Below are 16,746 nucleotides of genomic sequence, written 5' to 3'. Positions count from 1 at the left end.
TGTGTGTGTGTGTGTGTGTGTGTGTGTGTGTGTGTGTGTGTGTGTGTGTGTGTGTGTGTGTGTGTGTGTGCGAGGTCATGTGTTTTCAACCGTTTTAACAGTCATAAGTTACAATCTCCTGTCTATTTGTTTTTAAGCCCTATGTATACATCAATGCGCCAGTAGGTGGCGACCAAGTGTCTCCCTTTATAAATGAACCGTTAAATCATTTACAGCAAATCATTCATGAACAGAGCACATTTGCGTCATTGAATCATTCATTCAACCAATTCAAAGTGACTTTTCTTTAATTGCGCTCATGCAGTTAGTTCAAATGACTGTTGTTAGTTCAGTAATGAAACAAGGGATTCTTTATGAGTGAGTCATTGAATTATTTACTGAACCGTTTTGTTTAAAACAGTCATTAATTCATGAAGAAAACAGGTGACTGGTCTTAAAAATGCGGTCACCTGTTCAAGTCACTAGCTTTATGAATCCAGATAGCTTTATGAAGTCATTGAGTCATTCATTCAACCAATTCATTCTGGAGCACTGATTCATTCAGGACTTAATCAAGTTCCAAGACCCTACGAATGGGTCTTTGTATAATTCGCTCATCCAATTCATTCAAAAGAACCTAATAACGAGTGAGTCATTAAAATATTGAATAATGCACTCATCCGGTTAGTTCAAAAAACATTCAGGAAATCAACATGAATTGAGTCATTGAAGGGACTGTATTCGAGTGAGTCACTGAATCATCTGAATCATTGATTCATTCAGAAACACCAGATGGCTGATTCTGCCATGGCTTTGTTTGGAGGTATTTTCGTTGGTGGTACAAAAACAGACTAAGTAACTTTCAATATTGTGTCAAAAATGCAAGTTACTCAATATTAACTTCTTGTTTATTGGACTGTTGTATAAATCCTGGTGACGGTTGCGCAGTTACTTTCATTAGCTTTAGAAATGTTTACTTCTTTAAATGCACGTCTATGCAGTCATAATTTCTCTCCAGCTTTGATAGCTCATATCTTGTTGTAATACAATTATGTGACTTAAACCTCGAGCTTACTAACGGCATGTCTAGTGTTTTCCTAATTTTGAGGGTACATTGATTTACATTTCAGTTATCTGTCAACCATTTGTCTCTACATGGGAACTTCCTCTCTTATCTTTAGAGATTTTTCACTGGTGTTCAGTTTAATCTACCCCTTATCACGCTTTACAGAGAAACTGTAGGATCTCTTGTGGTTCTGAGGTATGTGGATCAGAGTGTTTTATCGCAGCAGTTTTATAATGATCCCACCTTTAATTTGTAACATGTTTTAAGGGATGTCTTTGGGAAAAAAAGTTAACAGCAAATAGAAAATTACATTTACTGAAGTAGGGTGACTCTATGCAACTAACAGTTGTTAAGACATTGCTAGGGTGTTCTAGCTGGTGGATATGGCTCGGATCCCTTCTTTAATGTATGGCTATGATTTTGTCATCTGCCCAGATGCAAGTATGATCACTGCACACCTTTATCTATCTATGAGCTATACCTCATATCAAACTAAGATGTCCTTCAACTGAATACCTTTTAAAACGGGAGGAATAATATTTATTTTCATTTATCCTGACTATTTTGCATGCAGAAAAACAAAAATCTAAATAGGAGTATCATGAAAGAACATGTTTCCTTTGGGAAAAAAAGTCCACTCCTAAATAAAAAAAATAACCAGTGAATAGTTTTGTTGATGCTTTGCAGCAAGTGTAATCAGTGCTGTGTTTTCTCTCTTTTGCAGATTTTCCATGCCAATACTGACCCATCTGAGGTGGTTTTGAATCGTATTCCTCAGCCCGTTCTGGCCCGGTTTGTTCGTATTCGACCACAGGTCTGGAATAATGGCATTGCACTACGCTTTGAGCTTTATGGCTGCCAAATTACAGGTGAGTGTTTATAGTCACATGGTTTGTTTTTATCTTAACATACAATGTATATTTATGAGGTCTTTATATAACTCTTGTCTGTTTAAAAAGAAAAAAACTGAAAATGTTCCCCTCTGTTGAAGATGCACATTCATGCATTTTGTATGTATTTATTTTTGGAACCCTTTTTTGGACCTTTAGACAAAATCATAAAAAAAAAAAAAAGAATATGGAGCTCAAGGCAGAAAAAAAACACATCAGTTTTATTCAGAGAACTGTATTACGTATACTGTGAGACACTTTGGATAACAGTGTCTGCTACATGACCATTTCATCATTTGAAGGCTGAAGTAAGTGTGCACTTCTCTCTCATTCTCTTTTCTCTCAGACGCTCCTTGTTCGGAGCTCCAGGGAATGCTGTCCGGGCTCCTCCCTGATTCCCAGATCTCAGCCTCCTCGGTGAGGGACCTTCACTGGGCTCCTGGAGCAGCACGTCTGGTAGCCAGCCGATCAGGTTGGTTTCCCGGCCCTGCCCAGCCTATAGCTGGAGAAGAATGGCTCCAAGTGGACCTCGGGACACCCAAGACAGTGCGAGGAGTGATAACCCAAGGAGCACGGAGCGGGGAGGGAGGAACCAGCTCAGAGAACCGGGCTTTCGTTCGGAAGTACCGTCTAGCACACAGCCTGAATGGGAAAGACTGGAACTTTGTAATGGATAGCAAGACTAGCATGCCCAAGGTATTTAATTTGCCCAGAGCATAATATAAACATATGCAGAATGCTTATTTTATAAACATACACTACCATTCAAAATGGGGTAAACTGTATTTGGTATGAAACTGTTTAAAGTATTTTAAGTAATACTTTTATTCAGCAAGGATGCATTAAATTGCTCAAAAGTGACAGTAGAGACATTTATAATGTCACTAAATATTTATATTTCAAATAAATGCTGTTCTTTTGAACTTTCTGTTCATCTAAGAATTGTGAAAAACATAAAGTATCACCGATTCTATAAAATTATTAAGTAGCACAACTGTTTTCAACATTGATAATAATTAGAAATGTTTCTTGAGCAGCAAAACAGCACATTAGCATGATTTCTGAAGGATCATGTGGCACTATAGACTGGAGTAATGATGCTGTAAATTCAGCTTTGCTAGGAAAGCAGTTATTTGAAATTGTAATAATATTTCACAATGTTGCTCTTTTTTTACTATGTTTTTCATTAAATAAATTCATCTTTGGTGACGTAAGAGACTTATTTACAACAATTAGAAATCTTACCAACCCCAAAGTTTTGAATGATAGTGTAAGTGGTTTGTTGCTGTTCTAAGAACAGCTCTAAACATCTTTACCAATATGGTTGACATATTCCGTTTTGTTGCTACCAGTCCTTACCATCTTGATTAAGATGGTCTACAAGGTCAAAAACCAAGTCCATTAGATGGAAGTCCAATCGATCAATCATCTAGACCAGCTTGGATCAATGAATCATCATAAATGATCAGCTAAAAAACATTTTCTAGGATATTCCAGTAGGGAATCAAGCCATTTGGAACTCAATTGAATTGTCAGAGTTACCAACTAAACATGCTATTCTAATTATTTTACTAGCAGGTTAACCACACCTGTGACATCTACGATACCTGTTCAGATGCCTGCATTCAGTGTGTGTGTTTCTTTCTGTAGCTTTTTGAGGGGAACACACACTATGACACCCCAGAGCTGAGGCGTTTTGAGGAACTGGCTGCACAGTTTATCCGCATCTATCCAGAGCGCTGGTCTCCGGCAGGGATCGGAATGAGAATGGAAGTCCTGGGCTGCAACCTGCCAGGTAGGACACGGCTCTCAAATACACCACTATCGTGAAATCATAAGTTGAATTACTTGGTGATGATTGGGCAGTTCCAGTTGTAGGGTGAAATTTATACAACTGACACTGAGCAGCTGCCCAGAAACGCACCGTCAGCTGAAAGCTATTGCAGCTTGTACAATGTTTTATATTTTTCATTTTTGGTGGGGAGAAGTAAAAGAAAATGGATAGACTGATGTGAAGAGAAAATATAAACATGGAAACAGGGATTGTCTCTAAGCGAATTGGATAGGAGAAAACAACCATTAAAAATTGGTGGAGGCTGGATGAATTTTGTAAGGCTTTACTGTGACGTCTCAGTTGTGTGTGTGCTGCATACACTATTGTTCCAATGTTAGGGGTCAGTAAGATGTTATAACACATTTAAAACAGTAATATAGTGAAATATTATTACAATCTAAAATATCTGTTTTCTACTTGAATATATTTTAAAATGTAATTTATTTCTGTGATGCAAAACTGAATTTTCAGCATCATTACTCCAGTCTTCAGTGTCACGTGATCCTTCAGAAATCATTCTAATATGCTGATTGCAGCTCAAGAAACATTTCATAGTATTATCCGTGTTGAAAACTGTTGTGCAGATTAATATGTTTGTGGAAACCATAACACTTGTTTTTCAAGGATTATTTGATGAATAGAAAGTTCAGAAGAACAGCATTTATTTGAATTAGAAATCTTTTGTTACATTCTTTCATGTTTGATCAGTTTAATGCATCCTTGCTGACTAAAAGTGTTAATTTATTTAAACACAGTGACACACTGACAACCACGCTTTATTTGATCACACTGACCCAAGAATTTTGAATGGTAGTGTATTCCCATTTATCTTTGTTTTAGATTTCAACTACAATTTCTTTGAAGAAATAGAAATAGATGCAAATTGTTGACATTAAGTAAGAATGTGAAGCAATTAAATAGATGTTGATAGCACTTCAAATCATTTTCCTTTTGGAAAAGTTCATATCGAGACCACTGATTTTGAGCTCAGTTTGAGAACTTATGAGGAAACGCATGTAAGAGTCCTGGGATCTATTTCTCAGGAGAAAAATATAAATGCTGAGCATTTAATCACGTTACTTTCTAGAAGCTACTAATGAGAAATTAATGACATTTTTGTTTCATGTTGGAGCAACTGCATATTTGTTATTATATTAAATTATGATTGTTTTTCTCTATCTGACTCACTAGAGCATCAACCTGGATGAATACATTCCCATGTCTACAATATAAACATGAAAGCCACACTTACACACTCATGCAGCAGCACTACTATAATCAGACGGCGACCCTCTGTGCCAATTATCCTCTCTGTTGTATAATTTATCATAGAGCTGCTGGAGATACATCTGATTGAGTGTGTGTGTGTGTATATGCAAATGTACAGTATGCTCCACTTTTAGGTGCGAAAACCAAATGCTCAAAGTTCTAGAGACCTTCAACATGTAGCTCTACAGACCTTCATATATATATATATATATATATATATTTACTTTATTTGTATAGGCCATAGTAAAGATAGATCTCATATTGAATTGATGCAAATGGAAATATATTGGCTGTGTTTAATTAAATTAAATTTAATAGCATTTCCTGAGTGGATATTGTTTGAAAGTAAATCCTTTTCCTTTAATTTTTTATATGAAGGTGAATAAATGAATACAGAAATGCCATTTTGGCGAACTATCCCTTTAAGAAGCACAACAACACATCTCTCTCAATTCCATTCTTTTGTTTTAACTTTCTTGCTTTCTAGTCAGTCTCTTTCTCTCTTCCCACCATTTGTTTTCAGGGAGTGTTCTTGCTGAGTAAATGTTTTTCTTTTGGTCCTGTTCTTCTCACTCCTCCTCCTCTTTCTGTTTCTCATCAGAGACCATATTACACTTTTTCCCATGTTCACTCTCCCACACACACAAACTCATATGTTATACATGTTCATCCCACGGAACAGCTGTTGTTGTGTATGCAAACATATACCTGCCCACACTGTGTTACTTAGTATGTACTTGGTTTAATCTCCCAGTGATTTCTAGTGTTCTGAGTGGTTGCTTGATTCTTCAAAAAAATGTAAAGTTACATTTAAATTTAATTCTTGTGTTTGTCAAAATATAGTAGTCAACATTTGAAGTGGACCAAAAAAGTTAATCAAAGTTGTGTCCCAAGACAAGAATGCATTTTGGTTTTAGGTTTTAGGACAACTTTGATGAAAGGCTGTGATCCACTTCAAATGTTGACTAGTGTAGTATCAGATAATTAATCAATCTTTTTGTATTTTATCTCAGCCATTTTCAGCTCCTCGGGTTTTATATGCTTTGGTCATCGTGAAGCGATCAAACGTATATAATATATAGTACATTGCATGAATCTGAGGTAAATTATGGGGCCCCAAAGGCAGCTATTTATTTTCCCAGCATGCACTATTGCTCTCTGCTGCCTTGCCAAGCTGTGATTGGCAGGCTGAAATATGCAGGAAAGCTTTATGCATAATTGAGGCTCTGTTATTTATTTATCTATTTTTTTATTATTGATTTATTACTTTTTGCTGAATCAGGGTCTTTGGAGAACGACGTGACAGCTTTCCTGTAGAAAGGGTGGGAATATGATGAAAGCAGAAATGACAGGACAAGAGTAGAGGGAGAGAGAAGAGAATGATATGGATATGAGCTGAGAAAGGGGGAGCTGCACGGAATGGATGGAAGACAGATTACAGCTATCAATAATATGCTTTCATTTCTTTGCCTTACTTCCCATTACTTCCAACACACTCAGACATGCACACACACTGTAGGCAATGATCTTCCCGCTAGTCTTAATCACATTAAGGCAACTGCAGCCTGCGGTGAGGTGTACAGTTACACGTATTCTTTAAAGAGACGGATAACATACACAGCCATTTTGAAACAGCAATAACCTTCACTCTAGGAAATGACTATAAAAATAGGGCCCAATGTACTGTTAATATGAAGGATTTTTCTGTATTGATTTTTCAAAGGTGTTTTATCCATATTTTGAATTGCACATTGCATTGTGTTGAGTTAAACAAAATCACCGTAATTTATAGAATGATGTCCTGGCAGAAAATTACAAAAAATTTAAATTAGAAAAATATTGAAAATTCTTTTTGGTAATTGAAATAAAGTTGAAATAAAGAAATAGATGAAAATCTTAAACTTATATATATATATATATATATATATATATATATATATATATAACAAAATGAAATAATAATTCTGGGTATTAAGGTGTCATTGTTACAGTGTAATTATCCATTTAAGTACTGAGTAATAATAGAAATATTTTAAAAAGACAAAAACTAAAATGGCAAAATTATATATAGTATATACATACTATAATAGTGTGTGTGTGTGTGTATATATATATAATACAAACACACACACACACACACATATATATATAAAATAGTATATAAATAATACAAAAACAACACTGCCATGCACATCACACTTTTGCCGTGAAACCTACATGCAAAGCTGTCGTTGAATTGAGAAGGATGCATAATTATGCTTCCTACCTTTTAGAACAGCCTTGGAGTGTGACGGTAGAAGTACAGCGGTTTGTGACGACGTTCCCTGTATTTGTCTTGTCTGTTGTGCTGACACAACTGTCACATCTCTGAAAGGTCAAAATCATTACACCGTGACACACAGCGACCTTTAAACACTGACCGAGCATCTTCAAGGCGTGGAGAGTGTTTGCACACGTGTGTACACATGCACGAGCGTAGTCCCACACAGGTGATGATATTTATCTGTCATCCCTGCACTAATTGAGTCAGAAGACAAAGAAAAACAAATGGACAGAGACTGCAGGTGCGGAGGCATATGAAAGAATGATCGAGGGAAAGAGGATGGCGTAGAGAGGGAGGCAGTTAGCGATAGGGCAGTGGAAGTGGTATTAGCTGGCTAATTGCTTCAGAAAAGGCCATGGCATTACAGTGACAAATATCACCAGCTGTGGCTCACCTTTTATGAATTCAAAATATTAATGTATGCACCGATTCGCTTCCTTTGCAGAAACTACTGTGAGTGACCGTTCGGTTTGTGTGCTAGATGTAATTCTCTACTTATTTAAGTCTAAAACCATTTCACTTGATTCTGTTTGTTTGTAAGGTAATTTACAAGATTGCTAAATTATTATTTCTCCCACTAGAAATCTGAATATTTTTCTGCAAGAAAGAAAAATCACATCTCTCTTAAACGTCCTTGCATAAATAATTTCCTAATCTCTATTTTTTTCTTTGTTTTCCATTATAATACAGTATATAAAAATATTATACTAAATTAATATATATATATATATATATATATATATATATATACACACATACAGTAATTTTATTATTTTATTTACTCTGTTGACAGATTATGTTTGTTCTTGTTTTAGGTGAAAATATTTCAGGCATTATAGGAGGCATTTTGGTACCTACAGTTCATAGTAAAATGAATCGTTTGCACTTTTTTTAACCCCTTAACTGTCACTCACATTTTTGAACATAGACGTGAAAGTGAACTATCCAAACGTACATTTTTATAATTCATGAATGAAAACATTTTGTAACATGATTTTGATGTACCATTTTCATGGTAATGCAATGTCTGATTATAAAATGGTTTTCAAAGGATGAATTTAGAGATTTTAAGTTTTCAGTTGATATATCATTTCTGATGATTTCTAAATCATAGAAATCATCTATGATAGAGCAACGAAGAACGAAGAAGACTTTTTTTGACAAAGGTCAGAACTCCTGTTATGATGTAGATTTTTGAGGTGCACTCTTGTCATAAATTAATCTATTACTTTTCCTACATAATTTTTTTAAATATCTATTTAGGAGTCTTAGACCTTTCCAATGATATAAAGTTTGTCATGATTAGATTAGGATTTAATTGTAATATAGTGAAGAAAACTTAGGCGTCCCACAGAGGGGATGGGTGACAGTTAAGAGGTTTTAAATAGCTAAATTGTTTTTTTTTATAGTATGCATGTATGTACATTAGTATGCATGTATGTATACATGTGTTGTTTTCATTCAACACCCCATGGCTTGTCTGGTTTTTCTCCCTAAAGCAACGCCATCCATCAGTCTGATGTCATCATTTAAGACAGATGCAAAAACCTGCAGGCTATATGGGGACAAAATTATAGTTTTGCACAGGATTGCATACTGTGCACATAGTTTATGTTCGCCTCTGCGCTAGCATAAATTCAGAGATTGGAGCTTTATGATTTAATTTATGAGTATCTGACTCATGGCTGGCTGCATAATTAAAATGAAAGGGAATCTCATTTGAAATGGAAAGAAAAAGAGATTTGTTTGAATGGAAATGCATTCTGGTCTGGGTTAAGATAAGATTGTTAATTATGTGTTTCCTCTGCAGAAACCTCCACACCAGCTGTAGAGACATCCAAACCAACTCAAGCCTCCACTGTAGAAACCAGCACAATGCAGAAACCCAGTCCAGGTTGGTTTAGATCTAATCACAAAATGTATGCATAATTTTTATTTATTTATTTAGTTTTTTACAATACAGAATTTAAGCCTGTATACATTTCACAAACACATTAAACCTCCAGAAATCAGCCGCCTTTGGGTTGTTGTTGCATGCATATGTGAAATGGAAACTAATCAGTCTACCAATAAAGCACCAATGTATTTTCACAAGGTAAACTTTGCTTAAGTGAAGTGCTTGTGTATACATGGAGCAATATAATATTTCAAAACAACATACATATGTACATGTGACCTGTAAGCACTTTATACCACTTTTTTGTTCAATAAATATCCATATCCCTTTAACATAAGTTACACTATCAGCATTTTCCGTGGCTTCTTTGGCAGAGTTGTTGTGATATTTTATATTTTTGCACATTGATGCAGCTGAAGTCAAAGGTCAAATCTCAGTTTAGTTTAAAGTGCCGTTAGCCTTCCAATGTTTTGCCAGGGTTGATGAATATTAATGCGAATGTATTGATGTACTCTATCTGTCAGTTACCAGCGCTGCCCTGCCGTCTCACAAAGGACTTATAATTAGTTCATCATTATATTAATAATCATAATTATATTTAAATAAAGTATAATAACTTATAATTAATTCATCCCTTTTTTGTTTATATTGTTATTTATATATAATATAGCATTATTTTTAAATATGGCATTTTTTACGCCAATATTCAACCAGCTTTTCCATAAAAGATCATGTTGGCAAAGTTTTGGGAGGGAACATCTTGACTTGCACCAAACCGGTACTAACCAGCATAAACCAGCCGGGACCCACATAGAAACTGATGCCAGTGTAAACTCAGCAGGGTATCTTGTGCCCTGTTCTTCATGTAATATGACTTAATTCTAACTCCAAATCAGTTTCCCATAATCATTTTAACACCTCACCCAGATGAAATGCACCTTGACTGTTTCCAGAACCGCCTTTTAGTTTTCTAACTTCAGTACGTGTTCTCATAAACTCCTGTGACCTCATTCCCTCTGTACACGGCGGTCTGCTTTCCACATGTCAGCCACTGGCATGAGATGTAGAAGAGGAAAACAGGATGAATGCTCGGCATGCTTTCTCTCCTCCTTTCTCCCTCCCGAACACTGTCACACTCCCTCTATTTCTATCCCATGACACATCCCAGTTAGAAGCGTACACCAGGAACAAAGCATGGCAGTGAAGACAGAAATAACAATCATTGTTTGATTGAAAGCTGGGAGTCCGTGGGCTGCAGATTACTACATATTCATCAATATGAAAGCAAGATTTACGTTCCTAGTACAACTTTCTGGTGAATGACTGTGAAAGAAAGAAATGATGTCATGCAAAACTTTGCTTTTAACATTGCATCAGCCTAGCCTCCCTTGTAGTTTTCGAGTTTGGCTTAATTACACATTTTTAATTTTTTTCTTCATTAATATTTCGTTTTATTCTGAAATGCATCAGACTATGAAAGAAAATTGTTACCATTTCACATGACACTCAAGGGCATGTGTTGCAGTCATTTCACCACATTTAAGAGTCAAGTGTTGACATGTAACGCAAAAATCATTGTAACGCTTGGTCTCGACTGACATATTGCTTTTATAAAAAGGCAGCAACAGCAATATGATTGGGATGGCATTGTTCAATAAATAATTACATTAATTATTTACAATAAACACAATAAATAATTCTTTGGCGTAGTACTATAACTGTAGGCTGTCTAATTTTGCCAAATATTAATATAGAATTCAATTGATGTGAGGTCACTGCCACTGGTTTGCATATTTTGGCTGTTTTACAGCAGTTTCAAATGCGGCTCATTCTGTCAGAATTTAGAGCTTATACTGTAGATTTGACATTTCTGATATATTTTCAATTATACACTGCTGTTTTGAAAGTTTGGTGGTCGGTAATATTTTGTAAATGTTTCTGAAGTCTCTTACGCTCAGTAAGGCTGCATTTATTTGATCAAAATATTTTAAAAAACTGTTATATTGTGAAATATTATTACAATTAAAAACACTTTTTCTAATTTAAAATATTTTGAAATGTAATTTATTGTCACATGATCTTTTAGAAATGTAATTTGCTGATCAAGAAATATTTTTTTATTATTATCCATGTTAAAAACAGGAGAGCCGTGTAATATTTTTTGTGAACAAAAGAACAACATTTATTTGAGAAATCTTTCTGTAACATTATTAATGTCTTCACTGTCACCTTTGAACAATTAAATGCATTCTTGCTGAATACACGTATAACTTTTATTTAAAAAATAAAAAATTCTACTAACCCCAAACTTTTGAACAGTAGTGTACATCATTATATATCATATAATCATATATGTGTTGTAGATGGTGCTAAGCAATATTGTTTAATGATTTATTTTGTTCCAAAACCATTTAAAAGTGTAAGAAGCATTGCAATTTCCCAGGCCTCCTTTCTGGAATTTCAAAAAACCTTTTCAGACTTCAGAGGCGCAGATTCTTGTGGAAAACTGCATTTCCAACTATGTATTCCAGTCCTCCACCTGCCTTCCAGGCGGATTTTTGCATAGACTTCCATGTACTTAAAGCCTCTTTCAAGAGATCATTATTCGTTTCCCCTTATAAATATAGTACTTACGATCAAAAAGATTTTTTTTTTTCCCACATAAATTAAAGATATTCGCTCCCCACCCCTTCACATCTCCTCATATATGCATTCCCAGTGAAGTTAAGGGGATTGTTATCCTAAACCTATTTTAAATTCATTGCCTTGGAATATTTTAAATGCTCTCTCTGAAAGACTTAACAAGCCATGCCGACAGCTGCAAGGTGTTATAGGCGCTTTCTGACAGTTCTCAAAATGTTGAAGACTCCAATAGGTCACATGTCTCCTCCTCGTCCAATCTTATGGTTCAGAGAGATACCACCACATGAGCTTTTTTCGAGATCCTTTTGACCTTGAAACGTCTGGAAAGATTATTCACAAATATATAGAGAAATAAAAGAGTGTGCACCTGTCTCTCCACTCCTTCTTCACTGTGGGGGTCGTGCCTTGCTCCCATTTAAGGCTCTTTCACTCTTGGCTTAGCAAACAGACACCTGCCGTCACCTAAAGTGCCTACAGTAGAGCCTAGTGGGCTACCGTCGCTCACGAACGACACTAATGACGAAGTGCTTGACTTTTCCCACAATGACACACTTGACTTTTCCGTATAATCACACAGCATGACGTTAGACGGGCGGGACTAGAGAAACGTGTTGCTTGGAAGCACAGTTTGGGTTGAGGAAGTGCTCACTGGCTGTTTGATAGGTCGGACCCACGGTGACACAAACCAGACTGTTAAAATGTCATGTGCTGAATGGCACTTTTTGCCCAGCAGGGAATGAACAAGATTACATGCGACTAACCAAAAGGCTACAACATTTTAATCTGTCGCTCTGTGTGATACGCCTTGCTGTGTTTGTTCTTTCACAGGTTTGGGAAACTACCTGTACATTGAGGCCAGTCCTGAGACGCAAGGCCAGAAAGCCCGGATGTTCAGTCCCAGTGTGGATCCCGACACTGGACCTCTCTGCCTGATATTCTCCTATCAGCTGGAGGATCAGGGAACCCTGAGGGTCCTGCTGCAGAACAAACACCAAGAGGAAACCCTGCTCTGGTCCCTCCGTGGAGACCAGGAGCCCATCTGGAAAGAAGGACGGACCATCATACCTCGATCTCCTAATGAATTTCAGGTAAGCAGATTAGACAAGATATACAGTAAAATGGGATTATATTAAAAATGTAATGTATGGTAAATAGTGTTGGTAAACCTTACAATATAATTTGCCTGGTTTTCATTATAGATTTGCGCAAAACTTTTGCAATATTTTATAAATGTCAATTAAAAAACTACTGTGAAATGACCGCATTTCCATTAACTGATGTTATGTGACTAAAACATAATTTTTTCCTCGCGCAATATAATTTGCCTGGTTTTCATTATAGATTTGCGCAAAACTTGTGATATTTTATAAATGTCAATAAAAAAACTATTGCGAAATGATCGCATTTCCATTAACTGATGTTATGTGACTAAAACTTAATTTTTTCCTCGTGCAATATAATTTGCCTGGTTTTCATTATAGATTTGCGCAAAACTTTTGCGATATTTTATAAATGTCAATAAAAAAACTACTGCGAAATGATCGCATTTCCATTAACTGATGTTATGTGACTAAAATGTAATTTTTTCCACGCGCAATATCATTTGCCTGGTTTTCATTATAGATTTGCGCAAAACTTTTGCGATATTTTATAAATGTCAATTAAAAAACTACTGCGAAATGACCGCATTTCCATTAACTGATGTTATGTGACTAAAACGTAATTTTGTCCTCGCGCAGTATCATTTACCTGGTTTTCATTATAGATTTGCGCAAAACGTTTGCAATATTTTATAAATGTCAATTAAAAAACTACTGCGAAATGACCGCATTTCTATTAACTGATGTTATGTGACTAAACCGTAATTTTTTCCTCGCGCATTATCATTTGCCTGGTTTTCATTATAGATTTGCGCAAAACTTTTGCGATATTTTATAAATGTCAATTAAAAAACTACTGCGAAATGACCGCATTTCTATTAACTGATGTTATGTGACTAAAACGTAATTTTTTCCTCTCGCAATATCATTTGCCTGGTTTTCATTATAGATTTGCGCAAAACTTTTGCGATATTTTATAAATGTCAATTAAAAAACTACTGCGAAATGACCGCATTTCTATTAACTGATGTTATGTGACTAAAACGTAATTTTTTCCTCTCGCAATATCATTTGCCTGGTTTTCATTATAGATTTGCGCAAAACTTTTGCGATATTTTATAAATGTCAATTAAAAAACTACTGTGAAATGACCGCATTTCTTTGCGATATTTTATAAATGTCAATTAAAAAACTACTGCGAAATGAACACATTTCCATTAACTGATGTTATGTGACTAAAACGTAATTTTTTCCTTGCGCAGTATCATTTGCCTGGTTTTCATTATAGATTTGCGCAAAACTTTTGCGATATTTTATAAATGTCAATTAAAAAACTACTGCGAAATGACCGTATTTCTATTAACTGATGTTATGTGACTAAAACGTAATTTTTTCCTTGCGCAGTATCATTTGGCTGGTTTTCATTATAGATTTGCGCAAAACTTTTGCGATATTTTATAAATGTCAATAAAAAAACTACAGCAAAATGATCGCATTTCCATTAACTGATGTTATGTGACTAAAACGTAATTTTTTCCTCGCGCAACAAGTCACAGTGACGGATATTGGTAGGTTTACGTATTTCACATCCAATTATAGTCAATTATATTATTAACTATTATTAACTGTATGTTGCTGTTGAAATTTTCTTCACCAGGCTTCTAGCGAACTAGTTTTATCAGCTTGACTGCCATGTTCAACTAACTTTTTCCTTGAAGATCATGTCGCTGGTCTTGTTTTCTTTTTTATTTTCTCTCTTTTTTGTTGTAAGCAAAATAACTTAACTTGAGATCACAAGAAAAATATGTTTTGGTCTTGAGAAAGCAAAATAAACTTTTTTAGTGGTGTTCAAAATGTGAGATTAATCGAGTCAATCTCATACATTTCATCACAAATTCACAAGAAATAGTCTATTTTGTGTATTTTTATTCAAATATACACAACACTTTTGTCTATTGTAAAGTATTTATAATAATTGTTGCACTGCTTTTGTAATTGTTAATATAATGATAAAGGTTTTTTTTGTACTTTAAAAAAGTTGAAAATGAGGATCTAATGAGAATCATATGAAACTATAATGGAAATTCAAACAATTAAAACATAAACTGAGATAGTGTCTCACTACCAAAATCTTTACGGTCCCCAAATAGGCTTCATTTTCTTTATGCACAACATAATTTCTTTCGATTGTGAGGTAAAATGTGACAGAAATATATTAGTGAACATCACTTTAAAAACACCAAAGCATGATATTTACTTGAATCTATTGACAGCCCAAATGATTACTCATTTGAATCATCATTAATTGTTTACTTGACAGCCTGTCAGAAATCATGGTGACATTTTACTATGTTCTCATATTTCATCACACAGGTGATAATCGAAGGATTTTTTGAGGGTACCAAAGGCCACATCTGGATCGATGACATCCACATGAGTGTGAACACACCACTGGAGGAGTGTACTCGTAAGTGTGCATGTTTCATCTTTTTCTTCCATCATTAGGTTTGTCCTTTTGTTGTCATTCATAGTCAACAATTTAAGCAAAAGCCTTGCATTATCTCGACCAGATGTTTCTCCCTGCCACGCTCTTTCTGGTTTCCTGTGAAGTTCACCTTTATCTCTTCATTACAGACGGCCATATTCCAGTTCCACCATTTCACCATAATTCGTTGAGAATCTCACTCCATACAGTAAACCTCTCTATTTATTGTGATCAAACCTTAGCCATCACAGCCACTATCTCAAAGAGCTTCTCAAAATAGAATTTATTAACATGAAAGGATGACACACATAAAAAATACTGCGGCTCGTTGTTTGCCATCAAATGCAAAATGTAGAATCAAATCTAGGCCACAAATGCCCCTGGGCCCCGATGCTAATCTATGTTTCATTATTTCCTTTGCGCTTCTCCTTCCATGTTTGTAAACAGAGATTTTTAACGGAATTAGCTGATAGCCCAAGCTTTTTGAGGATGGATCTCGCACAGAAGCTTTGTGGTTTATGGTCTTAAAGACATCAGAATGCGACCATGTGCTCGCCGCTGCTACGATTCCCAGTCCATAACTGGAAACCCTGATTTAGTCATTCTTGGCTCACTCCGAGGCTACGGGACTTGGTGGTTCATTTCGAATCCAAAAATTGGAAGCCTCCTGAGCTTGTGTTCCACCATGCGCCTGCTGTGATTCTTCCAAAAGCATGCTGGGAGAGTTCTTATCGACCCGTGCAGTTGGACTCGCAGTTCCCGCCAAAAAGAGATCCCCAAGCCACTGGCCCCCACGATAGTTTCTCGTCTTTTTCTAATTGTTTGTGTTTCAAGAATTCAAGCAATCTTCTCTGTCCCTCCATGTTCGCTCCCCAAAACAAAACCTTCAGAACATGAAAACATCTTGAAAACACGCTTCTGTACCAACAAACTGAGAATCAAAATGCCTTATCTGAACACTGAAGGGGGGTTCAGGACAGATAATTTAGCTGAAGGAAAAAATGCTTTTAAGTAATAATAGCATTTGGAAACAGCATCTGGCTGAATCTCAAAACCTGTTAAGAACATGTCCAGGTCATAACTCATTCCAGAAAATCAAGGAAAATCAAGATATTTTGCATTGTTACATTATTTTCATGACCATTAAGCACCTCATGCAATATTTATACTTTAAAAAATTAATTAGCAACAGAAGGACCATTTAAAATGATTCAGTGAAAGTAAAAGTGATACATACTGTGATTACTGAACATTAATGTA

The 16,746-nt window shown here is 35.5% G+C and overlaps 1 protein-coding gene across 1 annotated transcript in view; it reads left to right on the top strand.

The window, feature by feature from the left end:
* Positions 1–16,746, top strand: part of LOC107673990 (neuropilin-2-like) — a 76,313-nt gene that overhangs the window by 46,004 nt on the left and 13,563 nt on the right. The window contains exons 8-14 of the mRNA XM_016467842.1: positions 1,770–1,914; positions 2,282–2,631; positions 3,586–3,730; positions 9,172–9,255; positions 9,783–9,824; positions 12,730–12,989; positions 15,375–15,468. Of these exons, the coding sequence (XP_016323328.1) occupies positions 1,770–1,914; positions 2,282–2,631; positions 3,586–3,730; positions 9,172–9,255; positions 9,783–9,824; positions 12,730–12,989; positions 15,375–15,468 (1,120 nt within the window). The remainder of the gene's footprint in view (positions 1–1,769; positions 1,915–2,281; positions 2,632–3,585; positions 3,731–9,171; positions 9,256–9,782; positions 9,825–12,729; positions 12,990–15,374; positions 15,469–16,746) is intronic.

The sequence above is a fragment of the Sinocyclocheilus anshuiensis genome, unplaced genomic scaffold (genome assembly GCF_001515605.1).
Source record: "Sinocyclocheilus anshuiensis isolate Anshui unplaced genomic scaffold, SAMN03320099.WGS_v1.1 scaffold348, whole genome shotgun sequence".
In the NCBI taxonomy this organism is placed as follows: domain Eukaryota; kingdom Metazoa; phylum Chordata; class Actinopteri; order Cypriniformes; family Cyprinidae; genus Sinocyclocheilus; species Sinocyclocheilus anshuiensis.
The sequence above is the reverse complement of the archived record's forward strand: the minus strand, read 5'-3'. Positions and strand labels throughout refer to the sequence as shown.